This window comes from Microtus pennsylvanicus, chromosome 13, assembly GCF_037038515.1.
Source record: "Microtus pennsylvanicus isolate mMicPen1 chromosome 13, mMicPen1.hap1, whole genome shotgun sequence".
Taxonomy (NCBI): Eukaryota; Metazoa; Chordata; class Mammalia; order Rodentia; family Cricetidae; genus Microtus; species Microtus pennsylvanicus.
In genome coordinates this window covers 21,435,690-21,456,649 of record NC_134591.1, presented here as the reverse complement: position 1 = coordinate 21,456,649, position 20,960 = coordinate 21,435,690, and the positions used below count along the sequence as shown (strand labels likewise).

Genomic DNA, 20,960 nt, shown 5'->3' with positions numbered 1-20,960 from the left:
GCTAAAGTTCTGGTGTCTGTCTCCAACAGGGCTATATGGCTTCTCTCTGACTCCGCCTTCTCTCTCCCAGCATTCAGCTTAATTTTCCCCACCTAGCTCTGTTCCCCTATAGCTCTGCTATAAGCCCAAAGCAGTTCCTTTATTTTTCAATGGTAATCATAGCATATAGAGGGAAATCCCACATCAAATGGGGAAACTACAGCGGTTATATGGCTAAATACACAATATGCCTGTCAAACTTCCTACTATAAAGGACACCTGAGTCATGAAAAAAGAAATATATAACTCCTCTTCTTCTTCTTCTTCCTCTTCCTCCTCCTCTTCTTCCTCTTCCTCCTCCTCCTCCTCCTCCTCCTCCTCCTCCTCCTCCTCCTCCTCCTCCTCCTCCTCCTCCTCCTCCTTCCCCTAGCTATCCTGGAACTAGTTCTGTAGACCAGGCTGGCCTCGAACTTACAGAGACAACCTGCCTCTGCCTTCTGAATGCTGGAATTAAAGGGTGGTATTTATTTAAAGGGGAAAAAACTTACAGACCACTCTATTAATCATAATTCCAAACTGGTGTGGCATTGTTTATGACTTACGTCTTCACACCACCATTGTCTGGCCCATATAACTATTTTCTAATTTAACTCTGTCATGAATTTTTCAAGGTAGGTGTGTGTGTGTGTGTGTGTGTGTGTGTGTGTGTGTGTGTGTGTAAAAACATAACTGACAGTAAAGTGTAAAATGTAATATGAAGCACCACAGCTTCAGAACAGCCATTCTAACTGTATACAAATTCACTGGCACGTATAAGCTTTGGGTCTGGCTAATCTCACTGGATGGTGTTTGTTTGTTTGTTTGTTTGTTTTTAGAAACAGGGTTTCTCGGTATAGCCCTGGCCATCCTGGAACTCATTCTGGAGACGGCCTTGAACTCAGATATTTTTTTAAGTTGAAAGCTCTTTATGATAAAATTTTAATAATCAAAAAATTCCTTCCTCAATATTTATGTTTACAACTGAGTGTAATTATGCATGTCTTTAATCCCAGCACTTAGGAGGCAGAGGCAGGCCTGTTCTACATAGTGAGTTCCAGGACAGCCAGAGTTACATAATATAGCAAGACCTGGTCTCAAAACAGAATAAAATAAAACAAAACACCCTAAATATTTACATTTATGCCCATAGATTAAATCCTTCAAAAAGAAAAAGAACAAGTGACTGTCAAGTGCTCAGCCCTAAGTGGAACTTATCACCCATTCCAAGGTGCATGGGACACAAAGAGGGAAAGAACATAAGCCCTGGCAGACTGAGGAGGGCTGTGGGACTGTCCTCCAGGCTGCCACAGCCTTCACACTCTCAAGTCTCAGCAGCTGACCTTACTTGTACAAGACCTGCGCAAGATTTCACCTGTGAACAAACTGACGTGGAAAGGGGAAGAGGCTCTTGAGGCCACACCCATCCCTAAGAATTTGTAGGCAGTTAGTGGATGCTAGGAGGAGGTCCTGGTGAGGACCCACCCCTCTCTAGGCATCTATAGGCAGTTCATGGTTGTGGGGGAAGAAGAGACATTATCTTCTGTGGTACAGCCACTGCTGAGCTGCCCATGCTCCTGCACTAATCCCCATCCATGCTCATGTGGGCAACCCCCCAAAAGACAGGAAAGTAGAAAGGAACTGTTGGGAAGAAGAAATGGATGAGAAGTAAAGGGGAGCAACGGGGGTAATAAGAGTGCAGATGATCAAATACACTATACTCATGTATGAAAATGTCATAATAACAAGCCCATTACTGATCCAGCCATGCTGCAAGCCTTTAATCCTAGCACTTGAAAGGCGGAGCCAGATGGATCTCTGAGTTTGAGGTTAGCCTGGCCTACAAAGGGAGTTCCAGAACAGCCAGGACTATCACACACACAAATCCTGTCTCGAAACCGCTCCCCCAAAAATTATTTTGTATGCTTAATATATCCTAATAAAAGTATATTTTTAAAAAACACCTACTTTTAGTAAGCATGATGCCTCATGCTGAAAATCCCAGCACTCAGGAGGTGGACACAGGAGAACCAGGAGAAATTCAGGAATAACAAGAGATATGCAGCAAGTTTAAGTCCAGCTTGGTCTACGTAAGACCCTATCTCAAAACTAAAGACCTAGAAGTCATACACACCCTGCAATGAAGCTATCCAACTGTAATAATCATGATCATCCCTATTTGCAACAGCTTCCCTACTGTCATGTCACCACAAGTGAAACATGGCCTTCCAGAAATCAAAGACTTAGAATTATTTTTCACCTGAGGGAGCTAGTAAATTATCCTATTAATAAAATTTTAGTATCATAAGCATCAAAAACACATTTTAGAGACTAATTATTTTTAAAATACCTGTACTATAAGCTGTAACTCTCTTCGTTCTGCTTCCCATTGTTCTGCTTGTAATCTAAAGTCCTCCAATGCAGTCTCCCTGATGTGAGACTCCATCTCATTCTTCTCTTGCTGATGCTTTTCCAGCGCTTCCTTTACGTGAATAAAATCTTACTTTACTATTACATCAATAAAGGTTACCTTTTATCTTTTAAACCTAGTTTAAACGTACAAGGGGCTCTCCCTTCTAACAGGCTCTTTAAAAACTCTTAATCTGTGTTAAAATCTTGGGGTTGGCATGCTTAGCATGCCTCAAGACATGGATTCAATCCCCAGTTTGCACAACACCAGGCATGGTGGTACATACCTATAATCTCGGGGTTTGGGAGGTGGAGGCGGAATAATCAGAAGTTCATAGTAATCCTAGTCTATACTGAGAATTCAAGGCCAGCCAAGGACTGGCTCTCAAAAATTAATAATTCATGCTTAATATCTTAATAAAACTATCACCTTGATTATCAAAATATAAATCTGAAATAAATGAATTCAACATGAGGGGTTGGGACAAAATGAAAAAAAAAATGAATTCCAGTTAGTATGGACATCTTTACCTGTGAATAAATTGTATTATCCCTCATAACAGAGTCAATAATGTGACCAGTGCTTATTGTGAAAAATGAAAATAACTCTAAGAGGTTGAGACTGGGGTTCTTTCAGCAAGTATAAATCAAAATATATCTTTCTATCAAAACTGTATTATCCCTAAAATTTATATGCAAATCTGTTTTTTTTCAAAAAAAAGTATAAAGGGTGTTGTTCAATAAGTCAGAGTAAGAATATTCCTAAATGATGCCAGATCATGGTGGCACACACCTTTAATCCCAGCACTTGGGAATCAGAGGCAGGCAGATCTCTTAAGAGTTTGAGGCCAAGCCAAGTGGTGGTGGCACACACCTTTAATCCCAGCACTAGGGAGGCAGAGGCAGATGATCTCAGTGAGTTCAAGGCCAGCCTGGTCTACAAGAACTAGTTCCAGGAAAGCCACAAAATCTACAGAGAAACCTTGTCTCAAAAAAGAAAGAAAGAAAGAAAGAAAGAAAGAAAGAAAGAAAGAAAGAAAGAAAGAAAGAAAGAAAGAAGAGAGAGAAAGAAAGAAAGAGTTCGAGGCCAGCCTGATCTGCAGAGCCAGTTCCAGAACAGCCACTACTACACAAAGAAACCTTGTCTCAAACCCCCTCAAAAAAAAGAGTATTTCTAGAAATTAAAACTTTGAAAATATAAATTCTCAGTTCAGACTATAACTAATTTCTAGTTCTATACATAAAGAGTGGTTTCAAAGGCTTTTCCTTTTTAATTTTCCTAAATATACTACATTTATGAGATCTAATTAAGTCCAAATCCTTAATAAAAAAAAATACAGGTTTCTGTGAAGATAAATTTTCTAGTCTACAGGCTGAGGAGAAAAGGTCTAGGCTTCTGGGAGGAAAAAGGGGCCTGTCCACAAGGATCTGATTTATACACATTACCCTCTTAACTTTCACCAGCAGAAAGCCTCAAGAGCCTGAGGTTCCCGACCCCTAGGACCAAAAAGTGACTCCTATTCAACCCCAAACTCCTCTATCCATCTCAGTGTGAGGGAGCTCAAACACAACAGACTAAACTCAAAGCAGAGATATACAAAGTAGTGGAAAAGATCATACCAGATTTCATACCTTAAAGTGAAAGCTAATTGATGTAAGGAATGCTGCCACCATCAACCCTTCTTTCTTCCTAGTGTGACATTTTATTCAGGCAAAGTAACACATGTCCACCTAAGGACTTACAGACTGAGCACACCGATACAGCCATCATTCAAACACCAGGACATAGCAATGCAGTGGTTACCAAGAAACAAGTCAGGATTATTGACAGGGAGAAAAATAAAAGTAAATCAGTTGACACTGTCTGGGGAAACATAGGACAAAACTTTTTTTTGTTTGTTTGTTTTGTTTTGTTTTTTGGTTTCTCAAGACAGGGTTTTGATGTAACTTTGGAGCCTAGCCTGGAACTAGTTCTTATAGACCAGGCTGGCCTTGAACTCACAGAGATCTGCCTGCCTCTGCCTCCTGAGTCCTGGGATTAAAGGCATGCACCACTACCACCTGGCCAAAACTTTTACATTTACTAAATGTTGTGGTAAAATAATTTTTTAGTGAAAATCCAATATAAGGAGCAAGAAAAGCCTGAGTGGGTGTATGTTGTCTGACACAGGCACAGCCATGTCAGGGAGCAATGCCTATCCCAGGTGAGGCTCAGAAGGATGGCAAAGCCTTCCATGGGTGCCATGTTGACAGTGTGTACAGAAAACGTCTACCATAGCTTTCTCCCCAGATGTGTGTGACCTAAGACTGCTCTCCTGCAGAGACTGCGCCTGCGAAGATGGGCTAACCCTGCCTTCCTGGCTGCCTCCACATTTGTCCACATGCAGTAACCCCACCTCCTTGTTTAGCTGCAATAAGTACACTGAGCTTCCAGGACGCTGGGGCTTCTCCATCAGAGGGCCCAGAAAACCCAATACCAGCTTTTCTGTGTCCCTGGGTCTGCCCTTTCTTAATTCTCATACCTCCCCAGTCAGGTCAAGTTCTTGAGACCATGCAAGAATGCAACAGCACATAAAAATAATGGATACTTGAGGTAACTATGGAGCATTTTTATATTTTTCTTTTCTTTTTTAAAAAGTTTAAACTATTATACCAGAATGTGGTGGTGCACGCCTTTAATCCCAGCATTTAGGAGGCAGAGGCAGATGATCTCTATGAGTTTGAAGCCATTCTGGTCTACAGAGTGAGTTCTAGGACAGCCAGGGCTACACAGAGAAACCCTGTCTTGGGGGAAGAAAAAAATTAAAGAGCTACTTCAAAATCATGGCACATATACTCAATTCAATATCTACTGTCTAAGCTGCTTGTCAACTTCAACCCCAGCCACTTGTACTGTAGGGAGTGTAAAAAAACGGGGGGGGGGGACCCAAAACTAATATAGTCTTAGTAAAAACTAAATGTTTTGCATTTCATTATTCATCATAGAATGTGCTCTACATAAGGCATTATAAAACACATAATTTTCTATATTTATTTCATATTCAAACTGAAATCTAGAACCCACTTTTATTTTGTTTTGGTTTCTGGAGACAGGGTTTCTCTTTGTAGCCCTGGCTGTCCCGGAACTTGCTCTGTAGACCAGGCTGGCCTCAAATTCACAGAGCTCAAGCACCACCACCGCCCAACTAGAAGTGACATTTTTAAAATCTACATTTTAATGTTGCTAGAAGAAAAAGGATATGTGTCTTAACTGTCACAGTATTCCAAAGAAACAATGGCTGCTTTCCTTTTGGCTATCATTGTTACCTTTTATTTGCTTAATTTCTGTTGTGTTTCTTCCACTTATTTGTGATGTGGATCAAACCCAAGGCCTCAGACAGTTGAGACAAAGACTTACCAGGATCAGAGATCTCAAATGCTTTTCACAAAATAAACAGTATACATCTTAAAACAACACTGAAGCACAACCCAGGAGATCTGTGAAAATGCCTCTAAAAGGGAGGGAGGGAGGGAGGGAGGGAGGGAGGGAGGGAGGGAGGGAGGGAGGGAGGGAGGGAGCCCAAGGGTAGTCTGATGTACTATCCACCTCAGTGGGTTGCGGTGGGTATTATACAGAGAAACTTTCACTTAGGTGAAGTATTTTACCTGTAGAGTTTTTTGTAGCCTGTTCTTTTCCTGCATAAGTAACTCGTATTCTTGATTGCAATTTTGAATTATATTGTCTCTTTCCTCCAAATCATGTTCAAATTTTCTGCATTCTTCTTTCCATTTCTCTTGGGAAGTCTGAAATGTTCTCTCAATTTCATTTACCTTTCCTTGTAGTTCTGAATTCTGAGCTATTAAAAATATGATAGAATTAATATATTTATAACCACAAATTAATTCATTAAGAGTCTAAGAAGAACCTAGCCAATAGAACTTAAGGCAAAATATTTCTCCCTTCAGCAAACTCTAGAAAAACGCACAGTCGCTGTAGTACTATACTGATTTTTCACTCTCTTGCTGCCCTCAGATGGAAGTGATTTTGCTATGAGCCAATATGGCAGGTTCTTAAGGGCATGTTCATGTTTAGGTACACCTGTAGCACTAGCAGCACCTAGCGCTAACTTTTTCCTCTTTTCAAGAAAAAAAAATCACACACACATACACACACACACACACTTACTTCTATGCAATAATACATTTTTGGCCAGGCGGTGATGGCGCACACCTTTAATACCAGCACTTGGGAGGCAGAGGCAGGCGGATCTCTGTGAGTTCAAGACCAGCCTGGTCTACAAGAGCTAGTTCCAGGACAGACTCCAAAACCACAGAGAAACCCTGTCTCGAAAAAGCAAAAAAAAAAAAAATACATTTTTAAAAAAAAAAACAAACTAAATGTGTGCTTTTCTCCTTTTTTGAACAAGGCCCTCACTAGAGCTATTTTGTTGTGTATATGTGCACTTGTGTATGTACGAGTGTGTGGTATATTGTACATATGTGCACTTGTGTATGTATGAGTGTGTGGTATATTGTACATATGTGCACTTGTGTATGTACGAGTGTGTGGTATATTGCGAAGGCCACAGCAAGATGTCAGCTGTCCTGCTCTACCACTCTCCATCATGGTTCTCTAAAACAGGGCCTCTCACTAAGCCTCGGCTAGACTCCTACCGCACTGGAGCTGACTTTATCTACAGCATGATCCTCAGGATCATGTGTGTGGGTATATGTATGTGTGGCCATGGCTGACTTCCTATGTCAGTACTGGGTATCTGAACTCCAGCCTTCACGTAATAAGGGCTTTTACTGAGCCATCCCTCCAGCCCCATACTGATCTTTTAAAAGATCATGACATTGCTGGGCGGTAGTGGCACATACTTTTAATCCCAGCACTCAGAAGGCAGAGGCAGGTGGATCTCTGTGAGTTTGAGGCCAAGAGTTACAAGAGCTAGTTCCAGGACAGTCTCCAAAGCTACAGAGAAACCCAGTCACCAAAAAAAAAAGACATTGAGAGCTATTTTTTTCTAAGATTTTTTTTTATCTATGAGTCTTCTGCCATCACATGTCTATACATCACATGTGTCTGAAGCCCTTGGAGGTTAGAAGAAGACATCAGATTCCCTCTAACTGGATTTACATATGATTGGGAACCAAATCTGGGTTCTCTATAAGAGAGAACAGTAAGTGTTCTTAGCTCCTGAGGCCCCTAGAGCTACATTTTTTAACTCCAGCCCCCCAGAGCTACCTTTTAAAGACTCAATTATAGCTTTTGATGTTTCATTATTAGAAAAATGCTTATTTTTTTGTTTGATTGGTTGATTTACTTTTTGGAGACAGGGTTTCTCTAGTTTTGGAGCCTGTTCTGGAACTCGCTCTGTAGACCAGGCTAGCCTTGAACTCACAGAGAACTACCTGCCTCTGTTTCCCAAATGCTGAAATTAAAGGTGTGTACCACCACCACCTGGGGGAAAATGCTAATTTCAACGCACATTAGCAATAAGAAAGCCGGGAAGCTGAAGCTCCAACAGTGCTGCAGCCTCAGAGCTGCACTATCCCTGCCCTACCACAGATGCACTGCTCGCCTCTGGCCCTACTTTACCCTAGCAGTGAGCCGCACATCATACTTCCATTGCTGGTTAAGCATCTAGAAAAGTAGGGAATGGCTTCCAGGTCTGGCTTTACCAACTAACTCCTGATCAAATCTCCAATTCCCCAACCACAGTAGGAAAAAACACCTCCTCATTAAGTTTTACTGTAGATAAAATGAAGTACTTTATAAACATACATGTTAAACAAAAATGCTAATTATATCAGTAGCATGAATTTTAAAATTCTATTTCTTTCTGTTTTGCATGAATCATATAAAAGATGCAAAATTCAAAATTGTAAAATAAATATATAGAAGTGTTTCCATAGCACCTTTCCATGGTGCAGCAGTCAGTGTTTCGAAGTCTGACACTTGGGCCTCTACAGTCAGCCTACTTCATTCCTACTTCTTTCAAAGCTTTAAAATCTCTTTGCTCTGAAACTTTACACTGCTTCCTGGGCCTTCAGTGGTGAAATTCAGTGGTGTGTTCAGTCTGGCAATTCACACCCCGTAGTCAGCAGATGTGACCTTCGGTGACTTCGGCGACCATCAACCATCAGCTGGCCTTCTACCACCATCTCTATAATCTATTATTTGGATTGTGCTTAATTTTCTCATCTCTATTTTCCACTCTGCCTTCTGCACATTAATTACTAGGAATTTCTTTCATTTTCGTCTTAAATAATTCTCCTAATGCTTTTCATTTCTACTTCATTTTTTAATTTCTAAGTTTTCCCCTTTTTGTAGCTCTTGATTCTTTCTTTATGGAATATATGCTATTTATTTATTTAATTTTTTCATAATGTTTTTTATTGATATTTTTTATTGCTATTAATTGAGCTCTACATTTTTCTCTGCTCCCCTCCCTGCCTCTCCCCTTTCCACTACAACCCTCCCCCAAGGTCCCCATGTTCCTAATTTACTCAGGAGTTCTTGTCTTTTTCTACTTTCTACCTCCCATGTAAATTATATCTATGTAAGTCTCTCTTAGTGTCCTCATTGTTGTCTAAATTCTCTGGGATTACAATTTGTAGGTTGGCTTTCTTTGTTTTATGTTTAAAAAACACCTATGAGTGAGTACATGTGATAATTGTCTTTTTGTGTCTGGGTTACCTCACTCAAAATAATGTTTTCTAGATCCATCCATTTTCCTGTGAAATTCAAGATGTCATTATGTTTTGCTGCTGTGTAGTACTCCATTGCATAAATGTACATTTTCCTTATCCATTCTTTGGTCGAGAGGCACTTAGGTTGTTTCCAGGTTCTGGCTATGACAAACAATGCTGCTATGAACATAGTTGAGCACATGCCCTTGTGGTACGATTGAGCATCCTTTGTATATATACCCAAAAGTGGCATTACTGGGTCATGAGGAAGGTTGTTTCCTAATTTTCTGAGAAATCACCACACTGACATTCAAAGGGGTTGAATTCCCATCAGCAATGCAGAAGTGTTCCCTTTACCCCACAACCTCTCCAGCATAAGTGTCATCAGTGTTTTTGATCTTGGCCATTCTTACAGGTGTAAAATAGAATCTCAGAGTTGTTTTGATTTGCATTTTTCTGATGACTAAGGATGTTGAACATTTCCTTAAGTATCTTTCAGCCATTTTAGATTCCTCTGGTGAGAGTTCTCTGTTTAGGTTGTACTCCATTTTTTTATTGGATTATGTGATCTTTTGGTGTCCAATTACTTGAGTTTTTTGTATATTTTGGAGATCAGACCTCTGTATGATGTGGGGTTGGTGAAGATCTTTTCCCATTTTGTAGGCTGTCGTTTTGTCTTGTGACCATGTCCTTTGCTTTACAGAAGCTTTTCAGTTTCAGAACGTCCCATTTCTTATATTTTTGGTTGTGAGCCTCGCCTTTAACGGCTGAGCCATCTCTCCGACCCAGAAGGTCCCATTTCTTAATTGTTTGAGTGTCTGTACTGCTGGGGTTATATTTAGGAAGTGGTACCCTGTACCAATGCATTCAAGTGTATTCCCTGTGGCTGGCTTTATGTTGAGGTCTTTGATCCATTTGGACTTGAGTTTAGTGCATGGTGATAGATATGGGTCTATTTTCATTCTTGTAGATGTTGATGTCCAGTTATGCCAGCACCATTTGTTAAATATGCTTTCTTTTTTATTTGATATTTGTTACTTCTTTATCAAATATAAAGTGTTCAAAAATGTGTGGATTGATATCTGGGTCTTCTATTTGGTTCCACTGGTCCTTCTGTCTGTTCTTATGCCAATACCAGGCTGTTTTCAGTACTGTAGATCTGTAGTAGATTTTGAAGTCAGGGATTGTGATGCCTCCAGAAGTTCTTTTATTGTACAGGATTGTTTTGGCTATCCTGGGTTTTTTGCTTTTCCAAATGAAATTGAGTACCATTCTTTCAAGGTCTTTGAAGAATTTTTCTGAGATTTTGATGGGCATTGTGGTGAATCTGTAGATTGCTTTTGGTAAGATTGCCATTTTTACTATATTAATTCTGCCTGCCACGAGTATGGGAGGTCTTTCCACTTCTGGTGTCTTTTTCAATTTCTTTCTTCAAAGATTTAAAGTTCTTGTCATACAAGTCTTCCACTTGTCTGGTTAGAGTTACTCCGAGATATTTTATGCTATTTGTGGCTATCGTGAAGGGTATTGATTCTCTGATTTCTCCCCTAGCCCTTGTATCATCTGTGTACAAGAGGGGCTACTGATTTTTTTTAGTTAATCTTGTATCCTGTTACATTGCTGAAAGTGTTTATGAGTTGCAGAAGTTCCTCGGTAGAATTTTTAAGATCACTTATGTAAACTATCATATCATCAGCAAACAGTGAGAGTTTGACTTCTTCTTTTCCAATTTGTATCCCCTTGATCGCCCTTTTGGGTCTTATTGCTCAAGTTAGGACCTCAAGAACTATATTGAATAGACATGGAGAGAGTGGACAACCTTGTCATGTTCCTGATTTCAGTGGAATCACTGGGAGTTTCTCTCCAATTAGTTTGATGTTGGCTGTTTGCTTGCTATATATTGCCTTAATTATGTTTAGGTATGTTCCTTATATCCCTGCTCTTTCCAAGACCTTTATCATGAAGGGATGTTGTATTTTGTCAAATGCTTTTTCGGCATCTAATGAAATGATCATGTGGTTTTTATTTTTCAATTTGTTTATATGGTGGATTACACTGACAGATTTTTGTATGTTCAACTATCCCTGCATCTGTGGGATGAAGCTGACTTGGTCATGGTGGATGATGGTTCTGATGTGTTCTTGGATTCGATTTGCTAGTATTTTTTTTAGTATTTTTGCATCAATGTTCATGAATGAGATTGGTCTGTAATTCTCTGTCTTAGTATTGTCTTTCTGTGGTTTGGGTATCAGAGTAATTTTGTAGCCTTATAAAAAGAATTTGGCAATTTTCCCTCTGTTTCTATTGTGTGGAATAATTTGAGGAGTATTGATATTAGTTCCTCTTTGAAAGTCTTGTAGAATTCTGAGCTGAAACCATCTGGTCCTGAACTTTTTTTGGTTGGGAGAATTTGATGACTGTTTCTATTTCTTCAGCAGTTATAAGTCTGTTAAATTTGCTTATCTGGTCTTGATTTAATTTTGGTAACTGGTATTTTTCCAGAAAGTTGTCCATTTCCTTTAAGTTTTCCAATTTTGTGGAGTACAGGTTTTCAAAATATGACCTGGTGATCCCTCTGTATTTCCTCCATGTCTGTTGTTATGTCCCCCTTTTCATTTCTGATTTTGTTAATTTGGAGATTCTCTCTCTGCCTTTTGGATAGTTTGGATAAAGGTTTGTGTATTTTGTTGATTTTCTCGAAGAACCAACTCTTTGTCTCATTGATTCTTTGTATTGCTTTCTTTGTTTCTATTTTGGTGATTTCAGCTCTCAATTTGATTATTTCCTGCCGTCTAGTTCTCTTAGGTGAGTTTGCTTCTTTTTGTTGTAAAGTTTTCAAATATTCTGTTAATTCACAAGTGTGGGATTTTTTTCCAGCTCCTTTATGTAGGCATTTATTGCTATGAACTTGCCTCTTAACACTGCTTTCATTGTGTCCCATAAATTTGGGTATGTTGTGTGGTCATTTTCATTGAATTTTAGGAAGTCTTTAATTTCCCCCTTTATTTCTTCCTTGACCCATTGATGATTCGGGTGAGCATTGTTTAATTTCCATGTGTTTGTGGGTTTTCTGGATTGGTATTGCTGTTGATTTCTAGTTTTAAAGCATGGTGATCTGATAAGATACATTGGGTTAGGCTATTTTTTTGTATTTGTTGAGGTTTGTTTTGTTACCAAGTATGTGGTCAATTTTTGAGAAGGTTCCATGAGGTGCTGAGAAGAAGGTTTATTCTTTTCTGTTTGGATGGAATATTCTATAGATGTCTGTTAAGTCCATTTTAGTCATAACATCTGTGAGTTCTCTTATCTCTGTTCATTTTTTGTCTGATTCACCTGTCCAGTGGTGAGAGGGGAGTGTTGAAGTCTCCCACTATTAGTGTGTAAGGTTTAATATATGATTTAAGGTTTAGAAGTGTTTCTTTGATATATGAGGGTGGCCTTGTATTTGGGGCATAGATGTTCAGTATTGAGATTTCCTCTTGATGGATTTTTCCTGTGACTAATATGAAATGTCCTTCTTTGTCTCTTTTGACTGATTTTAGCTTGAAGTCTATTTTGTTAGATATTAGGATAGCTACACCCATTTGTTTCTTAGGTCCATTTGATTGGTATATTTTTCCCAACCTTTTACTCTGAGACGATATCTGTCTTTGAGGTTGGGATGCATTTCTTGTATGCAGAAGAGGGATGGATTCTGTTTTCGTATCCAATCTGTATCTGTTAGCCTGTACCTTTTTATGGGTGAGTTGAGTCCATTTACATTAAGGGATATTAATGACCAATGGTTGCTACCACCTGGTAATTTAGTTTTCATCGATGGTGATGTTAATTTGTTTTTTGTTTTTTGGGTTTTGGGGGGGGGGTTGGTGATGTTAATTTGTGCATTTTTCTTTTTTTTAATATTTATTCATTTATTATGCATATAATAGTCTGTCTGTGTGTATGTATGCAGGCCAGAAGAGAGCGCAAGACCTCATTACAGATGGTTGTGAGCCACCATGTGGTTGCCGGGAATTGAACTCAGGACCTTTGGAAGAGCAGGCAATGTTCTTAACCACTGAGCCATCTCCCCAGCCCTTGTGCAATTTTTTTTTCCTTCAGGATTTACTGTAATAAAATCACCAATTGTCTGTGTTTTTGTTGGTGTAGCCATCATCCTTGGGTTGGAATTTTCCTTCTAGTATTTTGTATAGGGCTGGGTTTGTGGCTAGGTATTAGTGAAATCTAGATTTGTCATGGAATATCTTGTTTTGTCATGCTATGGTGATCGACAGTTTTGCTGGGTATAGTAGTCTGGGCTAGCATCCGTGGTCTCTTAATGTCTGCATAATGCTTGACCATGACCTTCTGGCTTTCATTGTCTCCACTGAGAAGTCAGGTGTAATTCTGATAGGTCCACCTTTATATGTTACTTGGCCTTTTTCCTTTGCAGCTCTTTTTTTTAATATTTATTTATTTATTATGTATATAATATTCTGTCTGTGTGTATGCCTGAAGGCCAGAAGAGGGCACCAGACCTCATTACAGATGGTTGTGAGCCACCATGTGGTTGCTGGGAATTGAACTCAGGACCTTTGGAAGAGCAGGCAATGCTCTTAACCTCTGAGCCATCTCTCCAGCCCCTCCTTTGCAGCTCTTAATATTCTTTCTTTACTCTATATGTTTAGTGTTTTGGTTATTATGTGGCGAGAGGACTTTTTTTATTTGGACCCAGTCTATTTGGTGTTCTGTAAGTTTCTTGTTTCTTCATAGGCATATCTTTGTTTAGGTAGAAAAAATTTTCTTCTATGATTTTGTTAAATAAATTTTCTGTGCCTTTGAGTTGAATTTCTTCTCCATCTTCTATACCTATTATTCTAAGATTTGGCCTTTTTATGTTGTCCCATATTTCATGGTTATTTTGGGTTAAGCTTTTGTTAGATTTAATGTTTTCTTTAACTGATGAATCTATTTCCTCTGTTTTATCTTCAGTGCTTGAAACTGTCTCTTCCATTTCTTGTATTCTGTTGTTCATACTTGCATTTGTGGTTCCTGATCTTTTTCTCATGATTTCTGTTTCTATAATTCCTTCAGCTTGTGTCTTCTTTATTTTTTCTATCTCAGTTTTCAAGTCCTGAATAGTTTCTTTTATATGTTTGAGTTCTTTTTCTTGGTTTTCTTTAAGTGATTTCCTGATATCTTCTAATTCTTTGTATGTTTTTTCCTCCATTTCTTTAAGGTAATTTCTCATTTCATCTTTAATAATTTCAAACATTCTCTTGAGGTTATTTTTTAGATCATTTTCTTCTGTTCATCCATATTTGGTTGTTCAGGTCTTGCTTTTGTAGGATCTTTAGGTTTTACTGGTATTATGTTTCTCTTTGTGGTGTAGCATGTGATCTTACCTCTTCTATTCATCTTTTCTCTACTAAGTGTGGTTGGGGCTGTCTAAGATTCTGTTGAATAATCTTCTAGGTGCCAGTGAATTCAAAGCTCAGGTGGTTGAGCTTTGAGTTATATGACAATTTAAGTGAATTTATATACATTTATATATACTTAAATAATAGTTTATTTATAAGTAAACCTACATAACAGAAGATTTGGGGTGTTAAATTTGGTGCCTTTTTCTTTTTGAGGCATATAATCTAATGCAGTGACACAGAAACCTATGCAATCAACAAATCACTTGCATTGTTTCTGGAACACAGGCTAGAAATTCTGACTCAAATTATATATTATGAAGGGGCCTAGAGTATATATAGAACACACACATACTTTGTGATTTTGCATGTTGCTTGAAGAACAAGTATTCTAAAAACAGCATTCTGCACTGTTTTTTTCTATTCATACAACATAAAAATATTAACTGAATAAACAGTTCAGCTGGTAGAGTACCTGACCAATATTCAGAGCCTTGTGTTCAATCAGGAGCAGTAGAGCGTCTGTAACCTCAGCGCTTAGCTGGTGAAATCAAGAAAGAACCCAAAGCTGGGCAGAGGTGGCTCACACCTTTAATCCCAGCACTAGGGAGGAAGAAGCAGGTGAATCTCTGTAAATTCTAGGACAGCCAGGGCTGTTACACAGAGAACCCAGTCTCAAAGAACAAAAACAAAAAAAGGAAGGAAGGAAGGAAGAAATAGTCCAATTTCAAAGTCATCTTCAGCTATGCAGCAAGTCTGAATCATCATGGAATACATACCATTCTTCCCCTAATGCCAAAAAATGTCTCAAAAAAATTAATGTAGGACTGAAAACCCAATTCAGTGACAAAGTGTTTGCTTACTATGCATGATGCTCTGGGTTAAATCCAAATGTGGAAACAAAAGAATTTAAACATAGTCCCATGAGTGAAAACCCTACATGAGATCCATTATGGATATGCAACAATGAGCAAGGATGCTCTAAACTGGGAGAGGAGGTGCTGCCTTACCGCAGAGTTTCTCCTGGATCCTCTGTGCCTCAGCCAGTCTCTCTTCTGCTGCCCGGCTTCCCAGACCAGCCTCCTTCCTAGCCACAGCCAGGTCGTACTCCAGACGCTGCCGCAGCGCTTCTCCTTTTTCCACCTCAGACCGCAGCCTGGCAATATGGCTCTCGTAGCTTGACAGCTAAAGAACAGATTCCTCAGCTCATGAACTAGCACTAAAGCATGTTTCCAAGGCGACGCGATTTATATTTCTTAGCAAAACCTCATTCTGTGTCTACCGGAATTCTCAAACACTAGGAAGGAAGCGCTGCCTCTTACCAAATGATAATCATGAGTGCCTGATAGGCTCCTTTAGAGGAAATCCTTTCTAAAGAAACAAAAGGAACAGAAAGCACATTTGAATAACAAAATCATGCCTGGGGCTGAAGAGTTGGCTCAGAGGTTAAGAGCACTGGCTGTTCTTCCAGAGGTCCTGAGTTCAATTCCCAGCAACCACATGGTGGCTCACAACCATTTAGAATGATATTTGTGCCCTCTTCTGGCATGTCCCCACCTTCAGAAAGCCTGGGAAGTGGCAGCTCCTCCCCGTAGATGCTCGGGACCAAGCCTACAGGTTATTTAAGACCTGGTCCCTGGACCTGCCATGTCATTTTTCTCCTGCCTTCCTGAGAGACACCTGGGAGTTGCTTTGCTCTGTGTATTAAACCTGGTCTTATTAACTGGGCTAGACTTGGCTTATTACATCGATGAAGAAAACCACAACCAGGGATTTCCAAAATACTTATCACAAAATTTTATGATAGTTTGAAGGAAAGTAAAAGTGGTATGTATTTGGTTTTTAAAGAGAGGAAAAAAAGAGACTTGAGTTAGGTGGGGCAGGAGAAGTGAAGGATCTGGGAGGAGTTGGGGAGGGGAAGTGATCAGAATACAGTGTATGGAAAAAATTTTCAATTACAAAATAATAAAATGCTAAATATTTAAGCAAAAAATGTAAGTTAAGTTCTGTGCTTTAAAAAAGTAAAAAAGCTGGGCAGTGGTGGCACACGCCTTTAATCCCAGCACTCAGGAGGCAGAGGCAGGCGGATCTATGTGAGTTTGAGGCCAGCCTGGTCTACAAAGCAAGTGCCAGGACAGGCTCCAAAGCTACACAGAGAAACCCTGTCTTGAAAAAACAAAACAAACAAACAAAAACAAAACTGACAATGTAGTCTACTAACAGAGAAATTGCCTAGCATTAGGTAGGTTTCATTCCTACACCACATACACACACAAAAAGAAATAAAACTTAAATACAGGAAGAAGAGTAAGGGCACAAAAGGCATAAACATATGATTTATGAATTCTCTTAGAAGGGAAAGAAAACTACTCTAAATATACATATGTACCTACACAATACATACACACTATTAAGATGTCAAAATATAAAAAACCAAGATGATTGCTGAATTATACTAATAAAAATTCTATACACAATGGACTTATCTAGGAAAAAACTGTCCCATGATTCATACCCTAAAGGAATCTACATTATAACTTCAAAAATGTGTATGGTTTCAGCCTGCACAGCAGTACACACATAAGATAGTATACACATAAATACAAAAGTAGTACACACAGAAGATCACAGCACTTGGGAAGCTGCAGTAGAAGGACTGAGTTTGAGGAAGCTCTGTTACATAACAAGAGTGCTCTCAAAATAGTATTTTTCTAATTTATAAATTCTTTAGTCATCAATCACATCCATCAAGTAACACATTTGGCCATGTCAATTCTTTTAATTAAAATTCATCTGGTCATCAGGATGGCTCAACCTGCTGTCATACCTGACCGCATTTTAGTCCCTGGCACCACAGGGGTCTTAAATTGGAGTTCCTATTGCTGTGATGAGACACATGACCAAAAAGCAAGGTGAGGACAAAATGGTTTATTTGGCTTACACTTCCATAGCACTGATCATCACTGAAGGAAGTCAGGAGAGCAACTCAAACAGGGCAGGAACCCTGAGGCAGGAGCTGATGCAGAGACCATGGAGGAGTGCTGCTCACTTGCTTGCTCCCCATGGCTTGCTCAGCCCGCTCTTGTTCTGTGGATGGAACAACCCACAATGGGCTTGACCCTCCCCCACCAATCATTAACTAAGAAAATACCCTACAACTGGATCTCATGGAGGCATTTTCTCACTTTCGGATAACTCCAGCTGGTGTCAAACTTACATAAAACTATCCAGCATAACAAGGTACCACACGTTATCCTCTGACCTCCACTTGAGTACATGGCATATGCACTTCCACACACAAAAAGTAAAATATTTTTGCTTTTTCTGAGACAGGGTTTCTCTGTGTAACAGTGCTGGCTGTCATGGAACTTGCTCTGTAGACCATGCTAGCCTCAAACTCACTGAGATCTGCCTCCCAAGTTTTGTAGTTAAAGGTGTGCGCCACCACAGCAAAGTCAAATATTTTAATTAATTAAAATACACTTAAAATAACAAACAAATCAATATAATAACGTTCAACTTGGATGTTCCTATACAATTCTGCTATATGAAAGGGTTTCATTATTGCAGCTTCCTTTGAAGTACTAGAATGACACAGTGGCAAAGGTCACATGTAGTTTCTAATGTGAGATGAAACAAAAAACTGAACCGCAACTTTGGGGAAGACGTTGCGGGAGGGTTCACAACAGGGTTTCTCTGTGTAACCCTCTGTAGAGCAGGCTAGTCTCGAACGTGGAAATTCACCTGCCTCTGCCTCCCCAATGTGGAACTAAAGTTATGTTCCACCATGCCTGGCTGAAACTCGACTCCTAACATTACACGGGAGGAAAATGAATCCTACCTCTGCGTTGTGCTTGGCTGTCATGTCTAACTTCTCCTTCTTAGCCCGATGGAGTTTCTTTCTGAGATCGGAGGTGATATCTGACTCAGTTTCATTTTTAAGCATTTGCTTTATATCTGATGAGGCATTTTTCAACCTACAAAACAAGGTAGTAACAAAATCTAATTCTCGTGCAATAAAAATATTCTAACAGCATTTCTCGTAGCTTATTTTAAAAACAGAATTTGAAAATAACAGAATATGATGAAGCCCTAGGATAATAAATTCACAACTTAGTAAAATGTGTCCACTGTAAAACTCGGGTAACAATGCAAAGTGGTATCTTACTAGTAACAAAATACTGTCCACTGAAAACACACTATATTTTTCAAGCTCTGTATCCATCAAACGCTGGGTACTTTTGGAAGAGAGAGACTTCTTTCTTTTTTAATATATTTCAATCACTGTAAACGTAACACACATTACAAAGAGAAAAAGTATAAATGACAGAATACACATTCTTACTTTAAAATGGCAAACTACCCATGATACTCTCCTGAAAATCAACAGTAATAACTATAACAGGAAAGAGCTCCCAGATAAAGAGCACAGGCAGAAAAGACATCACAGCAACAGAACAAGCAGGTAGATAACTGATGTACCTAACAATTCAAAGCAAGCAGTGAGGCAAGCAGCTGACATGCCAAAAGTCGCAGCTTAAAGCACAGGACTCTAGAAGGTATCGGTTGTTCACTTTGTCTTTGTTGAGTTCTTATCAACCTGACACAAGCTAGAACTCTCAGGGAAGGGAAACCCCAGTTGAGAACATGTTTCCATCAGGCCTGTAAGCAAATCAATGGACATTTTCTTGATTATCTGTGGTAGGAAGTCAATAGACAAAAATTAAAACTGGAAAACCAAAGACTAACATTAAAAATAAAATGTCAAATTATTCAGATGAAAAAGAAAACTATCTCAAAGAGCTAAATGTGAAGGTTTCTAGGAATTAAGAAAAAGATTTGTCTCAAAGAAATTAGCCCTGTCTCTCCAACAGCAGTAGCCCTAGAGAAAAACAATGTGTACATACAACTTCAACTTCTTTCAATACCACTAAAACAGAAGAGAAAAATCAGCAAAACCAATATTGAGCTCTCTGAAAAGACTAAGCTGATAAACTCTCCTAGATTAACAAAGAAAAACAGAGAAGAAACTCCACAATATTAGAGATTGGCTTCAGGGCTTCACGCGCACTGTGCAAGTGCTCTACCACAAGGCTATATCCAAGCCTTCTTTTAACTTTTTATTTAGAGCCAGGGTCTCGCCAAGCTGCCAAGGTGGCCTTAAACTCACTCTGTAGACAAGGTAGGCCTTGATCTTCATCCTGCCTCTGCCTCCTCAGCAGCCAAGATTACAGGCCTGTACACCACCATGTCAAGCAGGAGGAGCAACTTGATAAATAAAGACTATCTACAAATACCTATGCTCCTAGCATATGCAATGGTTAAAGACGAAAAGGGAGAGAAGAGAGCAAAGACAACTGCTGTTAACAAGGCATTCAAAGACTTACTTAACATCCTTAAATGGTGAATGAAGGGAGAGAGGGGAAAGTGTAGAAACAGAGATGTGTATTGGACTGGAAATCTGTTTTTACTTCAAAAATATGATTTTATAAAAAAAATCCTAAGAAAACAAATAACAAGAAAAAAACTAAAAATCAATTTCAGCAAGGTTATAAAAATACAAGAACAGGGCTGGAGAGATGGCTCAGCGGTTAAGAGCAATTGCAACTATTCCAGAGGACCCAGGTACAATTCTCAGCACCCACTGTCTGTAACACCACTTTCAGAGGATCCAACACCCTCACACGGCCATATATGCAGGCAAAACACACGAATGTACATAAAATGCAAATACATATTTTTAAAAATATAAGATCAATGTGCAAAATTTTTTATTGATTTTTATTGAGCTCTACATTTTTCTCTGCTCCCCTCCCTGCCTCTCCCCTCCTCTCTTCAACCCTCCCCCCAAGGTCCCCATGTTCCCAATTTACTCAGGAGATCTTGTCTTTTTCTACTTTCTACCTCCCATGTAGATTCAATCTATGTAAGTCTCTCTTAGTGTCCTCATTGTTGTCTAAATTCTCTGGGATTGTGGTTTGGAGGTTGGTTTTCTTTGCTTTGTGTTTAAAAACCACCTCTAAGTGAGTACATGTGATAAGTGTCTTTCTGTGTCTGAGTTACCTCACTCAAAATAATGTTCTCTAACTCCTTCCATTTTCCTATGAAATTCAAGATGTCATATATTTTTCTGCTGTGTAGTACTCCATTGCATAAATGTACATTTTCCTTATCCATTCTTTGGTCAAGAGGCATTTAGGTTGTTTCCAGGTTCTGGCTATGACAAACAAAGCTGCTATGAACATAGTTGAGCACATTTCCTTGTGGTACAATTGAGCATCCTTTGGATATACCCCAAAGTGGTATTACTGGGTCTTGAGGAAGGTTGTTTCCTAATTTTCTGAGAAATCGCCATACTGACATTCAAAGGGGTTGTATCAGCTTGCATTCCCATCAGCAATGCAGAAGTGTTCCCTTTTCCCCCACAACCTTCCCAGCATAAGTTGTCATCAGTGTTTTTGA

At 39.2% G+C, this 20,960-nt stretch overlaps 1 protein-coding gene across 2 annotated transcripts in view; it reads right to left on the bottom strand.

Annotated features, from left to right (window-relative positions):
• Ccdc171 (coiled-coil domain containing 171) overlaps window positions 1–20,960 on the bottom strand; it is a 332,057-nt gene that overhangs the window by 294,943 nt on the left and 16,154 nt on the right. For both annotated transcript variants that reach the window (XM_075944990.1, XM_075944989.1), the window contains exons 3-6: window positions 18,340–18,475; window positions 15,509–15,683; window positions 6,070–6,260; window positions 2,366–2,497 (exon numbers count right to left, since the gene is read on the bottom strand). In XM_075944990.1, the coding sequence (XP_075801105.1) occupies window positions 2,366–2,497; window positions 6,070–6,260; window positions 15,509–15,683; window positions 18,340–18,475 (634 nt within the window). The remainder of the gene's footprint in view (window positions 1–2,365; window positions 2,498–6,069; window positions 6,261–15,508; window positions 15,684–18,339; window positions 18,476–20,960) is intronic.